The sequence below is a fragment of the Manis pentadactyla genome, chromosome 6 (genome assembly GCF_030020395.1).
Source record: "Manis pentadactyla isolate mManPen7 chromosome 6, mManPen7.hap1, whole genome shotgun sequence".
Lineage (NCBI taxonomy): Eukaryota > Metazoa > Chordata > Mammalia > Pholidota > Manidae > Manis > Manis pentadactyla.
In genome coordinates this window covers 67,222,152-67,248,043 of record NC_080024.1, presented here as the reverse complement: position 1 = coordinate 67,248,043, position 25,892 = coordinate 67,222,152, and the positions used below count along the sequence as shown (strand labels likewise).

The 25,892-nt window shown below is 38.3% G+C and overlaps 1 protein-coding gene across 1 annotated transcript in view; it reads right to left on the bottom strand.

The window, feature by feature from the left end:
• The window catches only part of LRP2 (LDL receptor related protein 2), a 250,937-nt gene that overhangs the window by 119,406 nt on the left and 105,639 nt on the right, over positions 1-25,892 (bottom strand). The window contains exons 18-30 of the mRNA XM_057503939.1: positions 21,661-21,786; positions 20,648-20,778; positions 19,114-19,251; positions 18,461-18,742; positions 17,080-17,322; positions 15,786-15,905; positions 15,566-15,682; positions 13,587-13,964; positions 12,183-12,431; positions 10,750-10,961; positions 9,764-9,948; positions 2,508-2,736; positions 1,380-1,557 (exon numbers count right to left, since the gene is read on the bottom strand). Coding sequence (XP_057359922.1) covers positions 1,380-1,557; positions 2,508-2,736; positions 9,764-9,948; positions 10,750-10,961; positions 12,183-12,431; positions 13,587-13,964; positions 15,566-15,682; positions 15,786-15,905; positions 17,080-17,322; positions 18,461-18,742; positions 19,114-19,251; positions 20,648-20,778; positions 21,661-21,786 — 2,588 coding nt within the window. The remainder of the gene's footprint in view (positions 1-1,379; positions 1,558-2,507; positions 2,737-9,763; positions 9,949-10,749; positions 10,962-12,182; positions 12,432-13,586; positions 13,965-15,565; positions 15,683-15,785; positions 15,906-17,079; positions 17,323-18,460; positions 18,743-19,113; positions 19,252-20,647; positions 20,779-21,660; positions 21,787-25,892) is intronic.

The window sequence follows — 25,892 nt, the reverse complement described above, 5'->3', positions numbered from 1 at the left end:
GGATGAAGAAGAAAGGGAAACCCTCCTACACTGCTGGTGGGAATGTAAACTAGTTCAACCATTGTGGAAAGCAATATGGAGGTTCCTCAAAAACTAAAAATAGAAATACCATTTGATCCAGGAATTCCACTCCTAGGAATTTATCCAAAGAAAACAAGATCCAGATTCAAAAAGACATATGCACTCCTATGTTTATTGCAGCACTATTTACAATAGCCAAGATATGGAAGCAACCTAGTTGTCCATCAGTAGATGAATGGATAAAGAAGATGTGGTACATATACACAATGGAATACTATTCAGTCATAAGAAAGAAACAAATCCTACCATTCGCAACAATATGGATGGAGCTAGAGGGTATTATGCTCAGTGAAATAAGTCAGGAGAGAAAAACAAGTACCAAATGATTTCACTCATTTGTGGAGTATAACAATGAAGCAAAACTGAAGGAACAAAACAGCAGCAGACTCACAGACTCCAAGAAGGGACTAGTGGTTACCAAAGGAGAGAGATGTGGGAGGGTGGTGAGGAGGGAGGGAGAAGGGGATTGAGGGGCATTATGATTAGTAAACATGGTGTGGGGAGGGTCACAGGGAGACAGTGTAGCACAGAGAAGGTAAGTGGTGGCTCTGTGTTGTCTTACTACGCTGATGGACAGTGACTGCAATAGAGTATGGGAAGGACTCAATAATATGGGTGAATGTAGTGGCCACATTTTTTTCATGTGAAACCTTCTTAAGAGTATATATCAATGATACCATAATAAAAAAAAAAGAATAGAGGGTAGTTAGGGTGGGGCTGGGATATCTGATAGATCCCAGATCTCACATATTAATTAGACCTAACCGAGGCCTAATTAAAGTGACTATTTGTGGAAGAATTAAAAGATCAATACTAGCTGCTTGTTAGCATATATTCAAAGGAATACTACAGAGCCACTAAAATGATAAGACAGATCAATTAGTCAGGCATGGAAAGATCCCTGAAACATTTAGCTGAGAAAAATAAAAGGCAAGGTGCATAACTTGTAGGGAGGCTGTGATGCCATTTCTGCATGAAAATAACTTGTGTATTTTAATAAATGCATGTAAAGAAAAAATATGGAGGAATATACACTGAACTGCTGGACTGATGATTTATGGAAGGTGGAAGATTTTCACTTGTAAATTGTAAATGTCTGTGATGTTTAAGTATTTTTGCAAAGAATATGTTTCTAGACAAAAAAAATACATTAAAAGCTTGTTAAAGGTAAAAAAACATGGGTCTGCAACACTTTGCATTTAGCATTCCCAAGTGATATAATAAGTAGTTTTATTATATAAGGTGAATATAGTGTTTTCCAAGTGATTCCCAGCAGCATGTCTCTCTGTATCACTTACAGTTTGGGTGTTTCACAGGATGAACTGCAACAATCCCAAGGGGCTGATGAACATTATATATTATGACTGACTGGTTTCCCCCATGCCACTTGTTGGCTTGCATGACATGGTGAGTAGCATAGTCAGTCCAGTACATGGAATCCTCAAAGAGAGTCAGGGCATAGGGATGCCGCAGCATCTGTGACGCCAAAGAGAGCAACGTGACTTCACCCAAAAATAAAAACAAGGTGGACAAAGTAGAAAAGTGTGTCTGCTCAAGAAGCTGATTTCCTTTAGCATTTAATTATTTAATAAAAACATAGGGAAATCATTGCTAAAGAGGCAGACAAAAAATACACTGCTTAACCTATAAATATCCTTTCACATGTGTATATCATTTCATCTTCATTTTTACTCTGGTAATGACACTGAGCATCCATTTCAAAAATTGAAAAAAAAACTGAAGTGCAGAAAGTAAACTGACTTCTGGATCTAGTTACAAGTTCCCCATCCCTTACTCCCAAGCCCTAGCTGCCAGCCCATTTTCACCACTCCTGAGCCAGTGTTACTTCCTCCATCTTGTTCTGCTGCTCACAGATCCGCACAGACCTGACACAGCTTAGACGCGTATTTCCTGAAGGTAGGAGGCCCTCTCAGAGTCTTCTCAAGTCACAGAATTATAACCAGTGACAGTCTACACAGATGTCAACAACAGCTCTTTGGTAAAATACATATTTTCTGTACTTTACTATTTAACTTGTGAAATAAAATTCACCAGAATTTCATTAATAAAAATACAAAATACATAACAGGCTAGGATTTAATTAAGAAGCATAATTAAAGTATTAATTTTTGCCTAACACAGTTTTTACAGGTATTAAAGCAACAAATTAGCATCTACAGACCAACTAAATCACACTCACCATTAATCCTTCCCCTACATGGCACAGTCTGACCATGAACAAGAGTAAAAATATTTAGTTCCTGTTAGTAGTAGAAGATGGATTGGCCCTCACTCCTGCTATTTTCTGGATTGAGCTTGTAATGTCTATGACTCAAAAATTAATTTCTTAGTTTTCTTGCTCTATATCTGCTTTCTACTAAGCCAATAGTGTGGGTTCAGTTTAGTTTTCCCCATGTCCAACTTACCAAATCACTGGCTATCACCTGCCTCCGATGGTGTCCATCATAATTACACAAGTCTATGTAATCAAGGTAGGCATCCATAAAGTAGATCAGTCTGTTGGCATAGTCAATAGTTAAGCCATTGGGCCAGTAAATCTTGTCCTGGACAATGACAGTGCGCTCACTGCCATCCATGCTGGCTCGCTCGATATGAGGGTGATGGCCCCAGTCAGACCAGAACATCAGATGGTCACTGTGAAAACAAAGTAGTTACCAGTTGGAGGGGTCTCATTTCAATATGCAAACTAACCATCATTTTAAATAACAGAACATCATCTTTGTGATCTTAAAATAAATAATCTCCAGTTCAGAATATATGCCCAGAGCTTATTATTTCCTCTGAGTGTCACAAAGTAAAACTATTATCATACTGCAATCACAGGCCATCTGAACGTTTTTATAATTTCACAAAACATGCAATACCTTAGGACAATGAAATGTCTCAATGCCAATTCATGATTTGTGTAACCCATAAATAATCTAGAAAAATCCATCTGTTCTTATTTATCTGCCCTATCATTTTTGACTTAAGAGAGTCAATTTATTCATCATCAGAGATTCAACATAAAGTTCTGGTGTGTAATACAATATCTAGGAAGTCTACATTGCATTGAACATAATTTGTCTAACTCACCATTCTGCAGAAAAGAATCTAAGTTAGAGAATTTAAGTAAATTCAAGTAAGGAAGTCCTCAAAGTTACTAAGCACATAGAAGAATTTCTCTTTCTTCCCTTTAGGACCAGCGGGCAGAAATTTTCTTCCTCATGAGGTGGAGCCAAGATGGCAGTGTGAGTAGAGCAACAGAAATCTCCTCCCAAAAACATATATATTTTTGAAAATACAACAAATACAACTCTTCCTAAAAGAGAGACCAGAAGACACAGGACAACAGCCAGACTACATCCACACCTGCGAGAACCCAGCACCTGTTGAAAGGGGTAAGATACAAGCCTCAGCCCGGCGGGACCCAAGGCCCCTCACCCCAGCACCCGGCGGGAGGAGAGGAGTCGGAGCAGGGAGGGAGAGGGAGCCCAGGACTGCTAAACACGCAGCCCCAGCCATCTGCACCAGAGCGCAGACACAGTGCGTGCATGTGGTGCTGGATACTAGGGAAACGGAACAGTAAGACCTGTGAGCGGGTCCAGCAGCCGGCGCCCCGGGGACAAAGAAAAGCGAGTGCTTTTTGAAAGTCTTAAAGGGACAGGGACCACACAGCTGGACGGAAGCATCCTGGGACACTTAGCTAAGCAGCTGGGAATCCTGGGGCTCCGGTCACCCTAACCCCCTGGGCAACAGCTCTGAGACCCCTCATGGCAAAAAACAGTCCCCCGTCAGTTCCCCTCCGGCACGGCCCCGCCATAGCAGAGTAGCAGCCTGAGGCTGGCCACGCCCACAGCAAGGGAGCTTCCTCCATAGCGGCCGGGCAAGAAACAGAGACCCAGTTACGTGCAACTGCCCAACACAAGCCACTAGGGGTCACCGTTGTCCCAGTAAAGAAAGGCCAGGAGCAAGTGGAAAGGGTCTTGGTTTTCCCAGCTGACAAAAGGGCAAACAGCATACCACTGCATCTATCAACAAGAAAAGGCAGAAAAATTTGATCCAGACCAGACTACACCAGACATCCTCCACATCCTCCCCTGAGAAGGAATCTGGGGAGATAGATGTAACCAATCTTCCTGAAAAAGAATTCAAAACAAAAGTCATAACCATGCTGATGGACTTGCAGAGAAATATGCAAGAACTAAGGAGGGAGAATACAGAAATAAAACAATCTCTGGAAGGACTTCAAAGCAGAATGGAGGAGATGCAAGAGACCATTAATGGACTAGAAATCAGAGAACAGGAATACAGAGAAGCTGAAGCAGAGAGAGATAAAAGGATCTCCAGGAATAAGAATATTAAAAGAACTGTGTGACCAATCTAAATGGAACAATATTCACATTACAGGAGTACCAGAAGAAGAGAGAGAGAAAGGGATACAAAGTATCTTTGAAGAAATAATTGCTGAAAACTTCCCCAAACTGGGGGAGGAAATGGCCTCTGAGACAACAGAAGCACACAGAACTCCCATGACAAGGAACCCAAGAACTGCAACACCAAGATACATAATAATTAAAATGGCAAAGATCAAAGACAAGGACAGAGTATTAAAGGCAGACAGAGAGACAAAAAAAGGTCACGTACAAAGGAAAACCCATCAGGCTATCATCAGACTTCTCAAAAGAAACCTGACAGGCCAGAAGAGAATGGCATGATATATTTAATGCAATAAAACAGAAGGGCCTTGAACCAAGAATACTGTATCCAGCACGATTATCATTTAAATATGAAGGAGGGATTAAACAATTCCCAGACAAGCTAAAGTAGAGGGAATTTGCCTCCCACAAACCACCTCTACAGTGTATCTTACAGGGACTGCTCTAGATGGGAGCTCTCCTAAAAAGAGCACAGAACAAAACACCCAACATATGAAGAATGGAGGAGGAGGAATAAGAAGGGAGAGAAATAAAGAATCATCATACAGTGTTTATAATAGCTCAATAAGCAAGTTAAGGTAGACAGTAAGATAGTAAAGAAGCTAACCTTGAACCTTTGGTAACCACAAACTTAAAGCCTGCAATGGCAATAAGTACATATCTTTCAATAATCACCCTAAATGTAAATTTACTGAATGCACCAATCAAAAGACACAGAGTAATAGAATGGATAAAATATCAAGACCCATCTATATGCTGCTTACAAGAGACTCACCTCAAACCCAAAGACATGCACAATTAAAAGTCAAGGGTTGGAAAAAGATATTTCATGCAAACAACACAGAGAAAAAAGCAGGTGTTGCAATACTAGGATCAGACAAAATAGACTTCAAAACAAAGAAAGTAACAAGAGATAAAGGACATTACATACTAATAAAGGGCTCAGTCTGACAAGAGGATATAACCATTATAAATATATATGCACCCAATACAGGGGCACCAACATATGTGAAACAAATACTAACAGAATTAAAGGAGAAAATAGAATGCAATGCATTCATTTTGGGAGACTTCAACACACCCCTCACTCCAAAGGACAGATCCACAAGACAGAAAATAAGTAAGGACACAGAGGCACTGAACAACACACTAGAACAGATGGACCTAATAGACATCTACAGAACTCTACATCCAAAAGCAACAGGATACACATTCTTCTCAAGTGCACTTGGAACATTCTCCAGAATAGACCACATACTAGGCCACAAAAAGAGCCTCAGTAAATTCAAAAAGATTGACATCCTACCAACCAACTTTTCAGACCACAAAGGTATAAAACTAGAAATAAATTGTACAAAGAAAGCAAAAAGGCCCACAAACACATGAAGGCTTAACAACATGCCTCTAAATAATCAATGGATCAACGACCAAATTAAAATGGAGATCCAGCAATATAAGGAAACAAACGACAACAACAACACAAAGCCCCAACTACTGTGGGAAGCAGCAAAAGCAGTCTTAAGTGGAAAGTATATAGCAATCCAGGCATATTTAAAGAAGGAAGAACAATCCCAAATGAGTAGTCTAATGTCACAATTATCGAAATTGGAAAAAGAAGAACAAATGAGGCCTAAGGTCAGCAGAAGGAGGGACATATAAAAGATCAGAAAAAAAATAAATAAAATTGAGCAGAATAAAACAATAGAAAAAAATCAATGAAATCAAGAGCTGGTTCTTCAAGAGAATAAACAAAATAGATAAGCCTCTAGCCAGACTTATTAAGAGAAAAAGAGGATCAACACACATCAACAGAATCAGAAACGAGAAAGGAAAAATCACGATGGACCCCACAGAAATACAAAGAATTATTAGAGAATACTATGAAAACCTATATGCTAACAAGCTGAAAAACCTAGGAGAAATGGACAACTTCCTAGAAAAACACAACCTTCCACGACTGACCCAGAAAGAAACAGAAAATCTAAACAGACCACTTACCAGCAACAAAACTGAAGCAGTAATCAAAAAACTACCCAAGAACAAAACCCCGGGGCCAGATGGATTTACCTCGGAATTTTATCAGACATACAGAGAAGACGTAATACCCATTCTCCTTAAAGTTTTCCAGAAGGTAGAAGAAGAGAGAATACTCCCAAACTCATTCTATGAAGCCAACATCACCCTAATACCAAAACCAGGCAAAGACCCCACCAAAAAAGAAAACTACAGACAATAACCCTGATGAATGTAGATGCAAAAATATTCAACAAAACATTAGCAAACTGAATTCAAAAATACATCAAAAGGATCATACACCATGACCCATTGGGATTCATCCCAGGGATGCCAGGATGGTACAACATTCGAAAATACATCAACATCATCCACCACATCAACAAAAAGAAGGACAAAAACCACATGATCATCTCCATAGATGCTGAAAAAGCATTTGACAAAATTCAACACCCATTCATGATAAAATCTCAACAAACTGGGTATAGAGGGCAAGTACCTCAACATAATAAAGGCCATATATGATAAACCCACAGCCAACATCATACTGAACAGCGAGAAGCTGAAAGCTTTTCCTCTGAGATCGGGAACAAGACAGGGATGCCCACTCTCCCCACTGTTATTCAACATAGTGCTGGAGGTCTTAGCCACAGCAATTAGACAAGACAAAGAAATACAAGGAAGCCAAATTGGTAAAGAAGAAGTTAAACTGTCTCTATTTGAAGACGACATGATATTGTACATAAAAAACCCTAAAGATTCCACTCCAAAACTACTAGAACAGATACCAGAATACAGCAAAGTTGCAGAATACAAAATTAACACACAGAAATCTGTGGCTTTCCTATACAGTAACAATGAACTAATAGAAAGAGAAATCAGGAAAACAAGTCCATTCACAATAGCATCAAAAAGAATAAAATACCTAGGAATAAACCTAACCAAGGAAGTGAAAGACCTATACCCTGAAAACTATAAGACACTCTTAACAGAAATTAAAGAGGTCACTAACAAATGGAAACTCATCCCATGCTCCTGCCTAGGAAGAATTAATATTGTCAAAATGGCCATCCTGCCCAAAACAATATACAGATTTGATGCAATCCTTATCAAATTACCAACAGCATTCTTCAATGAACTGGAACAAATAGTTCAAAAATTCATATGGAACCACCAAATACCCTGAATAGCAAAACATTCCTGAGAAGGAAGAATGAAATGGGGGGATCTCGCTTCCCAACTTCAAGCTCTACTACAAAGCCACAGCAATCAAGACAATTTGGTACTGGCACAATAACAGAGCCACAGACCAATGGAACGGAATAGAGACTCCAAACATTAACCCAAACATATATGGTCAATTAATATTCGATAAAGGAGCCATGGACTTACAATGGGGAAATGACAGTCTCTTCAACAGATGGTGCTGGCAAAACTGGACAGCTACATGTAAGAGAATAAAACTGGATCACTGTCTAACACCATACACAAAAGTATATTCGAAATGGATCAAAGACTTGAACTTAAGTCACAAAACCATAAAAATCTTAGAAAAAAACATACGCAAAAATCTCTTAGACATAAACATGAGTGACCTCTTCTTGAACATATCTCCCTGGGCAAGGGAAACAAAAGCAAAAATGAACAAGTGGGACTATTTTAAGCCGAAAACCTTCTGTACAGCAAAGGACACCATCAATAGAACAAAAAGGCATCCTACAGCATGGGAGAATATATTCATAAATAACAAATCCGATAAAGGGTTGACATCCAAAATATATAAAGAGCTCACACACCTCAACAAACAAAAAGCAAATAATCCAATTAAAAAATGGGCAGAAGAGCTGAATAGACAGTTCTCTAAACAAGAAATTCAGATGGCCAATAGACACATGAAAAGATGCTCCACATCGCTTGTCATCAGAGAAATGCAAATTAAACCACAATGAGATATCACCTCACACCAGTAAGGATCATCACCATCCAAAAGACAAACAACAACAAATGTTGGCGAGGTTGTGGAGAAAGGGGAACCCTCCTACACTGCTGGTGGGAATGTAAATTAGTTCAACCATTGTGGAAAGCAGTATGGAGTTTCCTCAAAATGCTCAAAATAGAAATACCATTTGACCCAGGAATTCCACTTCTAGGAATTTACCCTAAGAATGCAGCAGCCCAGTTTGAAAAAGACAGATGCACCCCTATGTTTATCACACCACTATTTACAATAGCCAAGAAATGGAAGCAACCTATGTGTCCATCAGTAGATGAATGGATAAAGAAGATGTGGTACATATACACAATGGAATATTATTCAGCCATTAGAAAAAAAAATCCTACCATTTGCAACAACATGGATGGAGCTAGAGGATATTATGCTCAGTGAAATAAGCCAGGCGGAGAAAGACAAGTACCAAATGATTTCCCTCATATGTGGAGTATAAGAACAAAGAAAGACTGAATAAACAAAACAGCAGCGGAATCACAGAACCCAAGAATGGACTAACAGTTACCAAAGGGAAAGGGACTGGGGAGAATGGGTGGGAAGGGTGGGATAAGGGTGGGGAGAAGAAAGGGGGCATTACGATTAGCATGTATAGTGTTGTGGTGGGGTACGGGGAGGGCTGTGCAACACAGAGAAGACAGGTGGTGATTATACTGCATCTTGCTATGCTGATGGACAGTGACTGTAGTGGGGTGTGGGGGGGGGACTTGGTGAGGCGGGGGTGCCTGGTAAACATAGTGTTCTTCATGTAATTGTAGATTAATGATCGCAAAAATAAAAATAAATAAAAAGTTTTCTTCCTCATATTACATAAAAGGGAGCTCTATTAAACAACATGAAACTGGCAACAGGAAAGTCTGGCTTTTTTCATGTGTAACCATGAGGTGTCAAAGTTGCAAAAAACTGGCCCATCTATGTAATATTACTGTATGTTCATGAGAAACTTAATAATATAATTGTACTACAATCATTTCAATCGCCAGCTGATATAAATCAATGTGGTTTTACAATAGAGTAAACAATCAACTGCTCTTGTGCACCTTGTGAAGAAAACTACTCAGATAAAAGGATAGAAACAAGGTTGTTACCACTTTTATGGAGATGTTTAAACAAGGAATCATTCTAAATTCTGTGATATCCATATCAGCCATACCACACTACTATTGTTTTTCCCTCATAACCATGTCAAGGCAACGTCATTAAAAAAAAAAATAATAAGTCTTACCTAATTCTAGGATCTAATGCTAGTCCTCTTGGATTTGTTACATTGACACTAATCAGCACAGTCCGGTACCTCCCATCCAGTTCAGAGACTTCAATTGTTTCCAGAGCATAGTCTGTCCAGTAAAGTTTGCGACCTACCCAATCTACTGCAATACTTTCAGTCATGGTGACACCACTGTCAACTATCTACAAATAAAAGTGAATAAACAGTGAATTCAAAAGGGAATAAATTAATGCAAACATGGAAATTATATGAAAATCTATAATAAAGCATCTAACTTGTCTTATGATTGTGAGAATTAGAAAATTTTGTCTTTCCATGTAGCTAACCACCAAATCAATAGTAGAGTTTTCTAGGAAAAATATACAAGATTTAGTAGAGTTGAACACTCTAGGGCAACTTACTATTGGATTAGTGTGTGGCTTCATTTGCTTTTAAAGTTTTTGCAATTAAACAAAAGCTCTACACATTTGCTAAGTTGGTAACCCTATGAAACTTTATATTGTTCACATGCCAAAAGTAATGTCTTTATTGATTAAGTGCCAGCAATTACAAAATCAAGTTCTAAGGAGCAGAGGAAATATAACCATCAAGGATCATGAAGCTGAAACTTTGGGAGATGGATTGAGAAACATAACTAAATTAAATCTAAGAAAAAAACACCCTTAACTCCCTGCATTTTCCTCTGCTTTCATCCACAGGAAAAAAAGAAAATCGCAAAAGGGACCTCAGAGACTTTGTGAAGTCTCTGCATTATGTGCCCTGGAATCGAAAAACATGAATCTGCTTTCAGAGGCCACATTCTTATCTAAAACACCCATAAATGAGGAGTTATGAAAGACCAGGCCTCTTGGGCATGATGCGGCCCAGAGGGGAAGACAAGAGCTACCCAGGGTGAGGTACGGCCTTTCTCACTGGTAAGTAATATAAAATAGACCCAAGACAAGGAAACTAGGCAGGTCACAGGTCAGTAGAAATGTACTTACTACTTTGCTGTCTGTTCCATTGTGAAGCGCACTCCAGATTTTACCCTGAGTTCCATCAGACCAAAAGATGCGACCACTGACAGAATCAAAGTCAATAGCTACGATGTGAGAACCATTCTGTATGAGTGATTGGACATTGTGACCCTGGGAGGTAATATTGTCAGCAACAATTTGGTTCCTGCTTGCCACAAGGAGCAGCAGACTTTCAGAAGCTGCCAAGAAGAAAATGCAAAAATGTCAATGATTCTGGGAGAAAACACAGTTAAAGTGTCTCTTTAATATTTGATTCAATACTTTTGGTAACAAAAGGAAAATGTAATTCCAAACTTTAGAAATGAGAAAACACAAAAATCCCTCTAAGAATGATTTTGACCACTTCATTCTTTACCTTAACAATTAGCTGATCTTGGTGAGTATTTAAAATAAGCTTCTTCTGAAATACGATTCTTCCTTGAATTATACTTCAATGTTTGTCTATATATCAATCTGGGGCAAACGATACCTGCACTCTTCCTCTTACTATAGTTACTTTTGTACTTTGCTTATTTTCCTTTCTGGGTTTTGTCTTCTTGATACCAGGAATCATATCTTAAATATTTTTGTTTTCCCCACGACCTTCAGCTGTGGCAGAGACCTCTAATCATCTCCCAGTATCCCCTCTCCTCTTTTTCCTTTTTAGTGATAAATAATGCCATTTTTTAGAGTGGCATGCATGCACCCAGCTAAAGACATCTCTCTGCTTCCATTTCAGTTTGGAGTGGCCATATGATTAGGTTCTGACCAACAGGATGTGAGTAGATATGATGTGTCAAATTCCAGGCCATATCCTTAAAAGGAAGCTACTTGTCCTCCACTTTCTCTTTCCTTTCCCCACCTTCTGAGAGAGGTCAAAGGCCTGAGCAGGAGCCACAGCATGGGGACTGCAGACCAGCGTTACCCCCTGGATGGTCTGCCATCCAGACTCCTACTTGAAAAAGAAACTGTCTGTTTTGTGTTAGATTCCTTTGTTTGTTCACTTTTAAAGTAGCTGAGTCAATATCTTAATTCATAATATAATTACTTTCATATAGTAGAAATTCAATTAACATTGGTTGAACTGAATTACACATTACATAAAGATATCTAAATAAATCACAAGAATAATTTTTAAATGATATAAAAACCATTTTGATATTATTTTAAATAATAAAAAAATCATCTTCTACCTACATATGTTTTATCATCTATTTTCCGAAAGATCTGTATGTGTGTTCACTCATTTAATCTTCACAAGCAACTGAGGTTTAAGGAGGCTACATAACCCATCCAGGATTCAAGTCCATACAGTTCCTAATCAAACATTGTCAAATGCCTACATGCAACACTTGATCTCAAGCTCTGAGGTGTGCTGTTAAGCTGGCTGGAGTTAGTTGATTTTCAAATTCAGTCCTTACCTGCAGCTTTGCAAGTCCTCTGGTCAGCGTCTAACATGTATTCTTTGTCACACCAGCACCGGAAAGAACCTCTCGTATTGTAACAGTGCTGGCTACAAAAGCCTGGAATATCACATTCATCTATATCTTCACAGGTCTTAGAATCATTGGCAAGCAGGTATCCAAATGGACAGACACATTGAGCCCCAAAGGGCCCTTGAATACACTGGTGAGTACAACCAGCATTGGAATCTGAGCAGCTGTCCTGGTCTAGAATAAAGGGAGACAATCACAAGGGGAAAAAGTCAGGAGTCTTTTCCTCTTTTGTTCTCCCTCTATTGTGATACTTACCGCATAGTCTCATGCCACCTTCAACAAAGCACACAGGTAAGAACTAAGAGCAGAATTCACTTGGATGAGCTCTGCAGGTTTTTCAGTGTGTTCTCTAATGTACCTAAGGATTTTACTATCCACTTAGACAACTTTCTTCACCACAACCCTTTATTATATCTCCATTCAGTGCAATATTTGGAAATATTGATGACATCAAGAAACACAACTGTCATTGATAAAGTATGCAAGGAGTCCTAAATTACTTCTCATTTGCTTCCTGTCATTTTTTTTCATAGAAATGGAAAACTGACATTTAAGAGCAAAGGCTGGAAGGTCTATGAAAGTGAATAAATGGAAGGGGAAAGGCAATCAGAACACAGATTCACCAACATGATTACTGTCGGGGCCAAAATGGCAATGCCCGAAGCTGGCAGGCCACATGCCGGGGATGCAAGTGCCCTCTATGTCAATGTGTGCTGTGACTTACTTATAAGAGCTGTGATGTGAAACATGCATTAGAAGGGGAAGTAAGTCAAAATGATTAGGACATTTTCAGCACAAACAAAATGAATATAAAATCATAAAAATTTAAAATACTTTGCAATCATACCTGGATGGGGTTCATCTGAAAGTGAGCATTGATTAAAGAGGAAAGAGAGAAAGGACAGTAATTAGGATTACATGCCAATCACAGGATTTTAATCACAGCAAACATAAATCCCTGGACTTCCATTTGTTTTGTGGCAAGTTCTGATTAAAATTAGAAAATATTAAAGTTAGAAAAACTTATGAGCATATTACAAACAAAACCAAATTTAATTTGACAGTCTAATGGCCTCATTTAGTCTCATTTTTTTAAATGATAAAGAAAGAAGTAAAAACACAGAACCAAGTGCAAAGGATTTAATGAGAAATATATCCAGTGATGATTTATTTAAATTCCAAGATGGTTACCCCCACACAGACTTAAACTCAAAGAGGAAATGAAATCCTTTCCTGCAAAGCTACACAGTGACCAAGTCAATGGTAGAGCACAGCAGGCCACTGCTCAGAATGAATTTATGACCAGTACACTGTGGTCAGGAAACTTACTGCAAAACGGGGACTCATCTGTCCCATTGGGGCAGTCAGAGATGCCATCACACACTGCACTCAGATTCACACAGATGCTATGCCCGGGGCAATGCCATTGCCCACTGAGGCAGTAAAAGGGCTGAGTGGGGCAGTCCTTCTCATCACTCATATCCATGCAGTCATTGTCCCCATCACAGAGCCACCCTCTGTGAATGCAGTTTCCATTGTCACAGAGGAAATGAGATGGAAGGCAGGTCCTGGGGCCACAGCCATGGTGCTCATCAGATCCAAGGATGCAGTCTGAGTGACCATCACACTCCCAGCTCCCCGGAATGCAGACACCATCTCCTTGACACTGAAATTCATCTGCATGGCACATACCAGGAGGCCTGGTTGCTAGGAAAAAAGCATGGGTAAAATGGGCTTGTGAATATAATTCATAATCCCTTTCACAGAATTCCAAAATTCAGAGGAAATGATTTTTGAATCAATGGTAGGTTTATAATAATGACTATAACAAATCTAATATTAAAATCTAAAATGACATAGGATCTTCTCCCATATTGTGGCACCCAGAAATCTTTGTTATATGACTGATTAGTGGATCTGACAACTAAGATCAGGATGCACAATGCTTGAATAGAAAGTAAATCCCTGAGTCAAAAGAAAACTCTGTTTCCTGTGTTTCTAATGCACTTTCAATTATATATTAAATATTAAAATTTCTCTGTCTCTTTATGAAAGAATCACCAGAGTATTTCAACAGAGCTTATTTAAGCTATTAAGCTATGTTTACTTTGAATTCATGTGTTTAATATCATATATTTGGATATTATAGTTTTCCCTCAAATGAACTATATCCAATGAAAGCAGCACACATTAAGTAAACAAAAGGTGGCAATAAATCCTTAATTCTTTGCAAACTTTCTGCCATTCACTGACCAGTTCTTGAGAAATAGGTAAGAACTGCTTCCCTACTTCACAGAGATAAACCCAAATTCCCTCAGAGGGAAGGCACAGCAAGTTAGTGTCAAGATCATCACAGAAGGAATCCCATATTTTCAATGTGAAATATGAGATCAGTGATTAAGAATTTCTGGGTTTATACAAGCCTCTAAAGTATGTAAGAATTTTGTTTACCTTCTCTTTTTTATCCATAGACTTAAACACTTCTTTTCTGATTAGGGAGGACAATTAATGGAATGGTCCAAAAGACTATTATTCAAACAATGACTGCCTCACTGACAATTTTTTACAAGTCTAAAATTCAATTAACACAAAAAGTGGGCAATAACAAGTTCTGTTCATTATAGGTCTCCAGCCTATGGAGATTCTAGGTTCATCAGATTTACATTTCTTGAAGTCCTCCTTGAATCCTCTAACTAGACAGAATTTCTTTTCTCCAAACCTCCATAGAATTTTATCTGTATCATTCGTAAGGCCCTTTTAACTGTCTACCTTGTTTTATCTCTTACTTCCTGTAATTTCTCTTTCCAGACTCTTGGACAAAGACCTGTGTAACAGCTTAGCAGATATTCAACAAATAAAAGCTGAAAAATGAAATGATTAGAACCAATATCATACACCACTCCATACCATATCTATACCATGATTTGACTTCTGATTGAGATTTAAGCCATTAAATATCTTTAGATGTGGTAAGCCTCAAAAATTCGAAAACCACACTAACTTGAGATGTCCAAAACTAATAGGGAGAACATAAATATTCAAGAAATATTTAACCTACCTAAGAGACTATTTGAAAGTGTCCATTTGTATAATCACTTGATTCACAAATTACAAATCATTTGATAGTGCCTATCCAACTTATTGTATGTTCACTACTGCATTCCTTTGACAATATGACAATACTTCGCAATTCAATCTATCTTCCCTCCAGTTTGTCTGAGTTAGAGAAAATCCATGGCGATATCTATCTAAACTGATGAAAATGAAATGATCCCTTTTCCTGAAATATGCTGAGTATATGTACTTACGACAGTCTTTCTCATCAGAATGGTCATTACAGTCAAAAACACCATCACAATGATATGCATCGCTAATACACTGATCTTCACTGGCACATTTGAATTGAGAAGCTGTACAATTAATTACTAAAAATAAAAGAGAAAAGCATTAGAAATTAGCTCAAAGAGGAAATGACTAAGCATTGAGATTTTTTCCTAAACATTAATAAAAATGAAGCAATTAACTTACCACAATTATTCTCATCAGATCCATCAACACAGTCCTCATCCCCATCACAGACAAAAGATAGGTCAATACATCGATGGTCAGGGCAGTGAAACTGACTAGGCAGGCATGTCTCTGTAAATGCTAATGTCATCCAAAAACAAAATAACAGTTATTTCTTGTTCAGTGTGTACAAGAGCCAATCTGGACATGAGTTATCTCAGTTGTACTCTTGTTCAAAATTCCTTCAAATCAGCCACATTGCCAAAATCAGCCCAGCAAAAGCACTCAAGGCTCAGAACAGTTTGTGGGAAAAGGAATACAAAGATGAGAGCATAGAGGCAGAAACTGATAATACACCTTGAAAAACAGACCACGCTTAGAAAGCGAGCACGCTGGGCCTCAGCTGATCTATATTCATGAACGCTGTTAAGACCATGACTCAACACCGAAGCTAAGCAATGGAGCCAATGAGGCAGCACGGTCAGCACGACCCACAGGCCCAGCAGCAATGATGCATATTTGAATGGGAGCATTATGACAAATAAGGAGAAATATGCAAGTCATTGGTATTACCACCATCATCATCATAATTAGCTGACATTTATTCAGCTTTTCTAAGTGCTTTGTTTTTTCTCTCTTAATCCCCATAAGAACAAAATGGGGTATATGTAATTATCTGCATTTTACAGATGAGAAAACTGAGTGTGTGAGAGATTTAGGCATCTTCCCAAGATTCAATCATGACAAGTGGATTTAATCCAAAGCTTCAGCAGAACCTTGCTGGAGAGACATAGCCTTAAAGTCAGGTGTGTTGGCTGCCCCAGCCACAACATGAAGCCATATTAAATATAAACTCTTAGAATGTGACAGCTAGTAGGGTCCTTAAAGCTCATAGGCAAGATAAATGGAAATCTAAATCTGCTGGGCCTTTCTATTCTATTGCCTTTTTTTCTGTGCCAAATGAAAAAACAACAATAGCCAAATATGGATGTTTATATGATTTCAAAAAAATTGTTTTAAATATCCAAATCGTTAGTTGAGGGATTTTTTCTTTTTTTTGCTTTCTATCTAGATGTTGGACATCAGAGACAGTCCTGATGTCTGTTCCATAGAATTCAATATTTAGGAGGAGAACTCTAAGCTTCCCACGTCTTTGCTCTTATAGCCTATTGATACAGAGATTGACAGATGGAATAGAAGTGGTCAAAATAAGATGAAAATTGTGTGAGACTTGGAGGGAAGTGTACAAAGCCTACTTGTTGTTCAAATCAATTTACTAGGCTGACCGACCAAGAAAAATGAGTTCAAAACTTACTACAGTTCTTTTCATCAGAACCATCTTCACAATCATTATCTGTGTCACAGAGCCAGTTCTTTGGGATACACCGGTAATTATTACAGGTGAAGTAGGATGCAGAGCAGGAAGTGGGTGCTTGGGTGGGGCAGTTCTGCTCATCACTGCCATCCAAACAATCTTTGTGCTTGTCACAGTGCCAGCTGGCAGGGATGCACCCTCCTCCATGGCCACAGGTGAATGCTGAAGAGGCACAGGAATTATCTACAACAGAAACAACGTGGTCATGAAGTCATTTGTTTTTACGGCCTTTTAAAGGCCCAATTCTTCTTCTATTTGAATGGGAGCATTATGACAAATAAGGAGAAATATGCAAGTCATTGGTATTACCACCATTATCATCATAATTAGCTGACATTTATTCAGCTTTTCTAAGTGCTTTGTTTTTTCTCTCTTAATCCCCATAAGAACAAAATGGGGTATATGTAATTATCTGCATTTTACAGATGAGAAAACTGAATGTGTGAGAGATTTAGGCATCTTCCCAAGATTCAAGTTCTAGTTGCTGTGACTGTAAGGTCCATCCTTTAATTCTAAGTTATACTACCTCCAATTACAATTTCAAACATACTTTGCAGAAACCTTGCAAAAACCTTGAAAAAATGCAAATTGATAAAATATTTCTGGTAAAAATTTGCACTTTTAAAAATGGGACATTCTAAATACAAAAAAGGAAGACAATTTTAGAAATTTCAGAAAAGTTCAAGTGGGCACTCTCATTTTCAGATTATTACTCTTTTTTCAAAAAAGATTATTATTACTATTAATCTCACTTTAAAAGAGATTTCTCAGATTTCAACTGTCCTATTTTTTTTATTAATTTTAATGGAGTAATATTGTCTTCTGTAATATAGCATTTATTAGGACCCAAACTTTATAGACTGGATCACCACCAAAAGAAGACTATAAAGGTTATATTCTATTCACTCTAAATTCATTTACTACAAAGTGAGAAACGAATATAGCACTTGAGCTTTTCAAAAGCTATTATTTCACATACCTATTATGTGTTATTATTCTCTCAGATACCGAAGATGGTATCCTGTTTATTTTTTGGCTTTTTGAGGAGTTTGCTACTATGTAATGACTGCATTGATCCAAACAGCCAATGTCGGAAAGAAATTTTATTGCAGATAAAGCCAATCAATGCTAGAAGTCATTATAACATTATCTATGAATGATATATAGTATCTAGCTTCCTAAAAGCCTTGGGGTACACATTAAAAATCTGAAATTCTAAAAGATTTCTTTTCCCATAGAGATAACTGAATGACTTTTTTTAAGTACACCTCTCTTTGCTGTATTCATCCCAGAAACTATTACCAAATTATAAGCTACTCACTGAATGTGCCACACTGATGCTCGTCACTGTTATCGTAACAGTCACTGATTCCATCACAGCGGTAGGAATAGGGCACACATCCACCACTGTCACAGGGAAAGGAAAGGGAGCCACATGGTTCCAGGGGTGGTTCGTTGGATGGGTCTTCCACACAAGTCAAGTGACTGGAAGTCAAACTCATTCCATAAGGGCAACCACACACCCGCTGGAAATTTGGCACTGGGAAGCAGAAGTGGCTGCAGTCACCGTTGGGGTGGGCCGGTCGGTCACAGTAGTTAGAACCTGGAAAAGCAATGCCCTGAGATAGTGAGCTGTGCACATTTCCATTAGGCTGATCACAGGTTTGGTTGATGAAGGAAAACAAACAGGAAAGAACCATTTTCAGACCCAACACTAAAAAGCAGCTTCCTCTTGGAAATTAACATTCTAAATATAACATTCAACTTAAATGCATAAAAGTGCTAAAATGTGTTTTTCTGGATAACATTTTGAGGGTTAACAGAGTTGAACAGAGATTTTAAGTCTTACCCTATTAAACTACCTAGAATATAAAACTATTAGGAGCTACAAGAAATAGTGAGTACTTAAAGAGAAAAGGAACCACCATATTAAATAAGTACATCCATGTAAAACAACTTGGCAATCTCACTCACCTGTCTGGGTGTTGGCATCATACGATTTCACATTCATTACATTACTGATGCCACTTCGGAGAACTGTCCTATCTCCACCATCAGTTTTCCTGACTCGAAGGATAGCATCCAGCCTCCAGTCAGTAAGAAATACATAATCTAAGAAGAAACACCAGTGATTAGTATTGTTAGCACAGCTCACTTACAAGTATATCAGTTGGGAAAATGCAATAGGTTTTTAATGCTTCTTGCAAATGTGAGAGGCTTCCTCATAAATATCTGTAATATATTTCAATAGTCATTACCTGTGGCCTGTTACTCTAGAAATGACTTCTTCAGAATCCTAAATATTTAATGATACCAGGGTTCAGGTTCAGGCAAGCATGTATGGAATATTGCATTTAATAGCAATTATTTTAGACTCCAGGGATAAAATAAAAATTTTTAGATTTCAGGATTATTCAATAAAGCATTAGATGGTGGTTCATAACACTCAGTTCTTATGCCAGCTAAAGCACCAATCTTCTGAGTGTTCTTAGGCAATACTTAACTGTCTGTGGGTTCATTTTCTAGTAAAATCAAGGAAATAAGACTAAATCGTCTCTCACCTTCCTTCCAAATCAAACATTTTTTATCACGTGTCCTAATGAAAATTTAAAAGTTCCAAAAAGGAAATTCCATTGTATGTCTAGTGATCAATGAAATTATCCACAGAAGTGTGCCTGCATGTACAACTGTAACAATGTTCCATGAAGCTCCAAGTAGTAAGACAGAGGCGATGTAAAATATTTAAAAATCAAAATTAAATCATGTTCACTTTACATTAGCTACTGAAGCAGAGAAGTAAACATATTCATTTCAAGAGTCTTTAAAAGAAAAAAATTGAATCAGTGGATTTTCTCTTTAACAATAGCTTAGGTAATTAAAAATTCCAATTAAGCAGAAAATGCCTAAAATGTTACAAATTTTATCATTAGACCTATTTCCCTCATCTTTGGTCTAATCAATAACTAATCAGTCATTGGACTCACTAAATCTTATCTAGACTGCCTGGCAATCTCAATCTCACCACTCATGAAGGCATCTTTAAATTTAAGTAGATAAGGAAGTTAAATATTTATATTTAAATAGATAAGGAGTTCAATAAACCTTTCATTCCTGTGTGGCACAGAGTCAAACAGTTCTAGCCTTTGATTAAAAAGGTGCAGAATTTCCACTATGTTGCTGAGTAAAAGAACTTTCCACAAGTAATTCACAAGGAAGGGCAGGTTGGAAGAAACATTATTATTATCATTATCATTATTGTTATTATCATTACAAAGTGCTATACCCATTTAAGTTGTCAATATTATTATGTACAACAGCCTTAAAAAAGTGAAATATTCAGTCAAAAAAACCAAATGTTTAATCTCCACATAATAGCACCACTTTAATTTCTTTGTATTCTAAAGTGACCAGCTCTTCTGAAATCATGAGATTGCCAAATGAGGATGAATCTATTGTTAAAGTTTGCAAAGTATAGCACAACGTTCACTTTGATTGCTTCAAAACATACCTTCAAAGATAGTAAGTCCAAATGGATGTGTCATCTGCTGTATATGGCCCAGGGCTCTTCTATCTGAACCATCAAAGGTGCTGTGCTCAATTTTATCAAAAAGCGCATCTACCCAGTACAATCGTAAAGCACTAAAATCATAAAATACTTAGTTATCTGTTATCCAGGAACTAGCAAAGCAACCTTTACACTGAGGGCATTCAAAAACAGTAGTTCAGTTGATATACTTATTAAACAAAATTTTTAAAAACTAAATTATACTCATTAAAAATTTAATAGTTTTATGCCCCTGAGAAAGATAAAGCTAATCTCATGAAGTGATTTTCAATTAACTGTCTTAGGAAAATTGAAATGCTATTGTAATCTATGAGTTAGGAATTTTTTCTCCTTATTAAATCAACAAGCTAAGAAAAATATTGGTAACAATATATGTCTAGAAGATTAAATACATTTCTTTTTTTCTCTCCTGTGACCTACTTTGGCATTTCATATATGTAAACTTATTAAACCTGTTACCTTTTTCTGTATCCCTATACAGATCATGAATTTCTTGAGAACCGTATCTTATAGTTCTTCAAAAATTCTCCCAGAGTACATACAGGCAACTGCACATTTGTTGATTAATTGGCACTACAGATCTCCTATCCTCAGGATGCCACCTGTTAAAATTACACATAACCTGCATTTCCTCAAATCCCCGTCTTATTTCTAAAGGGATTTAGGCCTTGCATCCCCCATACCGACCTTCCATAGGTCCTATCACTGGACTTCCTCTAGCAATTTCCCCAGAATACTCATGAATGCAATGATTTTTGTCCCAGCAGAAGTTGGCCAACTATGTTTGTGTTCTTATATCAGTCATTCTGTATCCTTCTCCCTTTGCCAATCAATGATGTAAAAATATCTGAAGGCAAGTAGTACCAGTTTCCCTACTCCATCATATTTCCACATCTTATTTCATATGTGTTCCATAGTAAGTGGGAACTCAGTAATTCAGGATGACTCCTACTTACTCCCAATCAATGGCTAATCCATTGGGCCATCCAAGAGTAGTGTTTACTATAGGCAAAAGGTTAGATCCATCACTCCATGCTCTCATAATTTTAGCAGGACGGAACCAATCGGTGAAGAATATATATCTAGAAAGGGAGGTAATAAATAAATTAAAGATGTGAACACTGAGACAAACTACATCACTCAGAGAGATTTAGCCCAAGCACAGATTTCCAGAGACTTGCTGCAACTGATATTATTTTCTGTGTGTGCTACAGGGTTTATAAAGAAAGAAAAAAACTGCTTACTAAGCAAACTTAATGTATAACTGATCTAGTTCTTAATTAAAAGTTCAGTTACTGTCATATAACCAAAGTCACAAATGTAAATGGCATTAATATGGACAGCCAGACAAGAGAACCACTGTGCTACTCTGAGAACCTTAAAGGATTGTCACCAAGTAAATTCTTTAAAAAGATACAATTCAGGCTACATTTTAAATACTCCATGTTGTTCAAATGAAATACACTATGAGCCAGAAAACAGATTTTAATCCCTCTCTCTCTTCTGGATTAAACATCCAGGGTCCACTAGATCACCCTTTAATCATCTTCCACAAAGAACTGATAAACTTACAAGAAGGCATTTCATCCCTGATGCAGAATGCATCTAAATCAAGGTAACTATTAAACAATCTTACCCAAGGTGTCTTTTTTATTCTGAGGAGTGGCAAAAGATTAAATAAGAAAAGAAAAACTTTTCTCCTTCCTATGAACCTGAGGAACTAAAATTAAATTTTTCCAAAATGTAAGTTTCTGAAATGTGATTTCATATTATTTTAAATGAAGGAGTCACTAGGGAAGGATTTATCAGACTTTCAAAATCAGATGCCAAAGATTTAGTTTAAGATAAAGTCTTTGGAAAATCACCTGTTTAACTTTCTATTAGGCAATAACATTTCTTACCAATAATGCCAGTTTTAAAATGTTGCTTATACTCAGATTCAAAAAAAAATATTCACCCCTATGTTTATCACAGCACTATTTACAATAGCCAAGACATGGAGGCAACCTAAGTGTCCATCAGTAGACGAATGGATAAAGAAAAGGTGGTACACATACACAATGGAATATTACTCAGCCATAAGAAAGAAACAAATCCTACCATTTGCAACAACATGGATGGAGCTAGAGGGTATTATCCTCAGGGAAATAAGCCAGGCAGAGAAAGACAAGTACCAAATAATTTCCCTCATTTGTGGAGTATAACAATGAAGCAAAACTGAAGGAACAAAATAGCAGCAGAAGCACAGACTCCAAGAAGGACTAGTGGTTACCAAAGGGGAGGGGTGTGGGAGGGTGGGTGGGGAGGGAGGGAGAAGGGGATTATGGGATATTATGATTGGTGCACATGGTGTGTGTGAGGCCATGGGGAAGACAGAGTAGATCAGAGAAGACAAATAGGGACTCTGTGGCATCTTACTACACTGATGGACAGTGACTGCAATGGGGTATGAAGGGGGACTCAATAATAAGGGTGAATGTAATAACCACATTGTTTTTCTTGTGAAATTATCATAAGAGTGTATATCAATGATACCTTAATTTTAAAAATGTTGCTTACATTATTTCACAAGAAGAAAACTAAAATATAAAATAAACACTCTAGAGGCAGCATACAGAGTTGTTAGACACACAGCCTTTGCAGTAGACAGGCCTGGAATTGAACATTAACTGTTGCTTAATGTTTGTGGGTATTTGGAAGTCACTCTATCTCTCTAAGCCTCAGATTCATTATGTCTAAAACAGGTATTATATATACCTCCATCATAAACTAGTTTTTAGATTAAAGTATAAAATATATATATATATATATATAAGACATTTATATATATATGCCATTCAAATATATATATATACACACATATATATACACATATATATGTATATATATATAATACAACTACCTAGCTCAGACTTGTTCTAAACAAACATATTTATATTAAATATATTTAAATGGGAGAGGGGCAGAAGATGGCGGCGTGAGTAGAGCAGCGGAAATCTCCTCCCAAAACAACATATATCTATGAAAATATAACAAAGACAACCCTTCCTAGAATAAAGACCAGAGGACACAGGACAATATCCAGACCACATCCGCACCTGAGAGAACCCAGCGCCTCGCGAAGGGGGTAAGATACAAGCCCCGGCCCCGTGGGAGCCGAGCGCCCCTCCCCCCCAGCTCCCGGAGGGAGAAGAGCAGGCAGAGCGGGAGGGAGACGGTGCCCAGGACTGCCGAACACCCAGCCCCAGCCATCCGGGCCAGAGTGCAGGGCGCTCGATACTAGGAAAACAGGGCAGCAAGAACAGTGAGCAGGCACTGGAGGCTGGGCGACAGAGGGCATAAGAAAAGCGCGCGACCATTTTTTTTTGCTTTTTTGCTGTTTTGTTTTGGCAAGTGCTTTTTCGAAGTCTTAAAGGGATAGGGAACCCAAAACTAGGGAAACAGGGCAGAAAGACCGGTGAGCAGAGGCCTGAGGCTGGCACCACAGAATAAAGAAAAACGAACGACCACCTTTTTTTTTTTTTTTTTTATTAAAAAAATTTTTTTTCTTTTTTTTTTTTGGTGGGCGTTGTTTTGTTTTGGCGGGTGCTTTTTGGAAGTCTTAAAGGGGCAGGGCGGGTCACGTAATCCAGAGGTAGGGAATCCGGGATCTCTGGGCACCCTAACCCCTGGGCTGCAGGGAGCAGGGAGGCCCCTTACGGAGATAAATAGCCTCCCAGCCGCTCCTGCTCCAACGCGACTCCACCATTTTGGAGTAGCTGCCCGAGCCAGGCCACGCCCACAGCAACAGCAGAGATTAACTCAATAGCAGCCGGGCAGGAAGCAGAAACCCTGTCTGCGCGCAGCTGCGCAGCACAAGCCACTAGAGGCCGCTGTTCTCCCAGGAGAGGAGGGCCACAAACCAACAAGAAAGGAAGTCCTTCCAGCCGTCACTCGTCCCAGTTCTGCAGACTATTCCTATCACCATGAAAAGGCAAAGCTACAGGCAGACAAAGATCACAGAGACAACACCAGAGAAGGAGACAGACCTAACCAGTCTCCATGAAAAAGAATTCAAAATAAGAATCATAAACATGCTGACAGAGATGCAGAGAAATACGCAAGAGAAATGGGATGAAGTCCGGAAGGAGATCACAGATGCCAGAAAGGAGATCGCAGAAATGAAACAAACTCTGGAAGGGTTTATAAGCAGAATGGATAGAATGCAAGAGGCCATTGATGGAATTGAAATCAGAGAACAGGAACGCATAGAAGCTGACATAGAGAGAGACAAAAGGATCTCCAGGAACGAAACAATATTAAGAGAACTGTGTGACCAATCCAAAAGGAACAATATCCGTATTATAGGGGTCCCAGAAGAAGAAGAGAGAGGAAAAGAGATGGAAAGTATCTTAGAAGAAATAATTGCTGAAAACTTCCCCACACTGGGGGAGGAAGTAATCGAACAGACCACGGAAATACACAGAACCCCCAACAGAAAGGATCCAAGAAGGGCAACACCAAGACACATAATAATTAAAATGGCAAAGATCAAGGACAAGGAAAGAGTGTTAAAGGCAGCTAGAGAGAAAAAGGTCACCTATAAAGGGAAACCCATCAGGCTAAAGTCAGATTTCTCAACAGAAACCCTACAGGCAAGAAGAGAATGGCATGATATATTTAATACAATGAAACAGAAGGGCCTTGAACCAAGGATACTGTATCCAGCACGACTATCATTCAAATATGACGGTGGGATTAAACAATTCCCAGACAAACAAAAGCTGAGGGAATTTGCTTCCCACAAACCACCTCTACAGAACATCTTACAGGGACTGCTCTATATGGGAGCACTCCTAGAAAGAGCACAGCACAAAACACCCAACATATGAAGAATGGAGGAGGAGGAATAAGAAGGGAGAGAAGAAAAGAATCTCCAGACAGTGTATATAACAGCTCAATAAGCGAGCTAGGTTAGGCAGTAAGATACTAAAGAGGCTAACCTTGAACCTTTGGTAACCACGAATTTAAAGTCTGCAATGGCAATAAGTACATATCTTTCAATAGTCAACCTAAATGTTAATGGGCTGAATGTACCAATCAAAAGACATAGAGTAATAGAATGGATAAAAAAGCAAGATCCATCTATATGCTGCTTACAAGAAACTCACCTCAAACCCAAAGACATGTACAGACTAAAAGTCAAGGG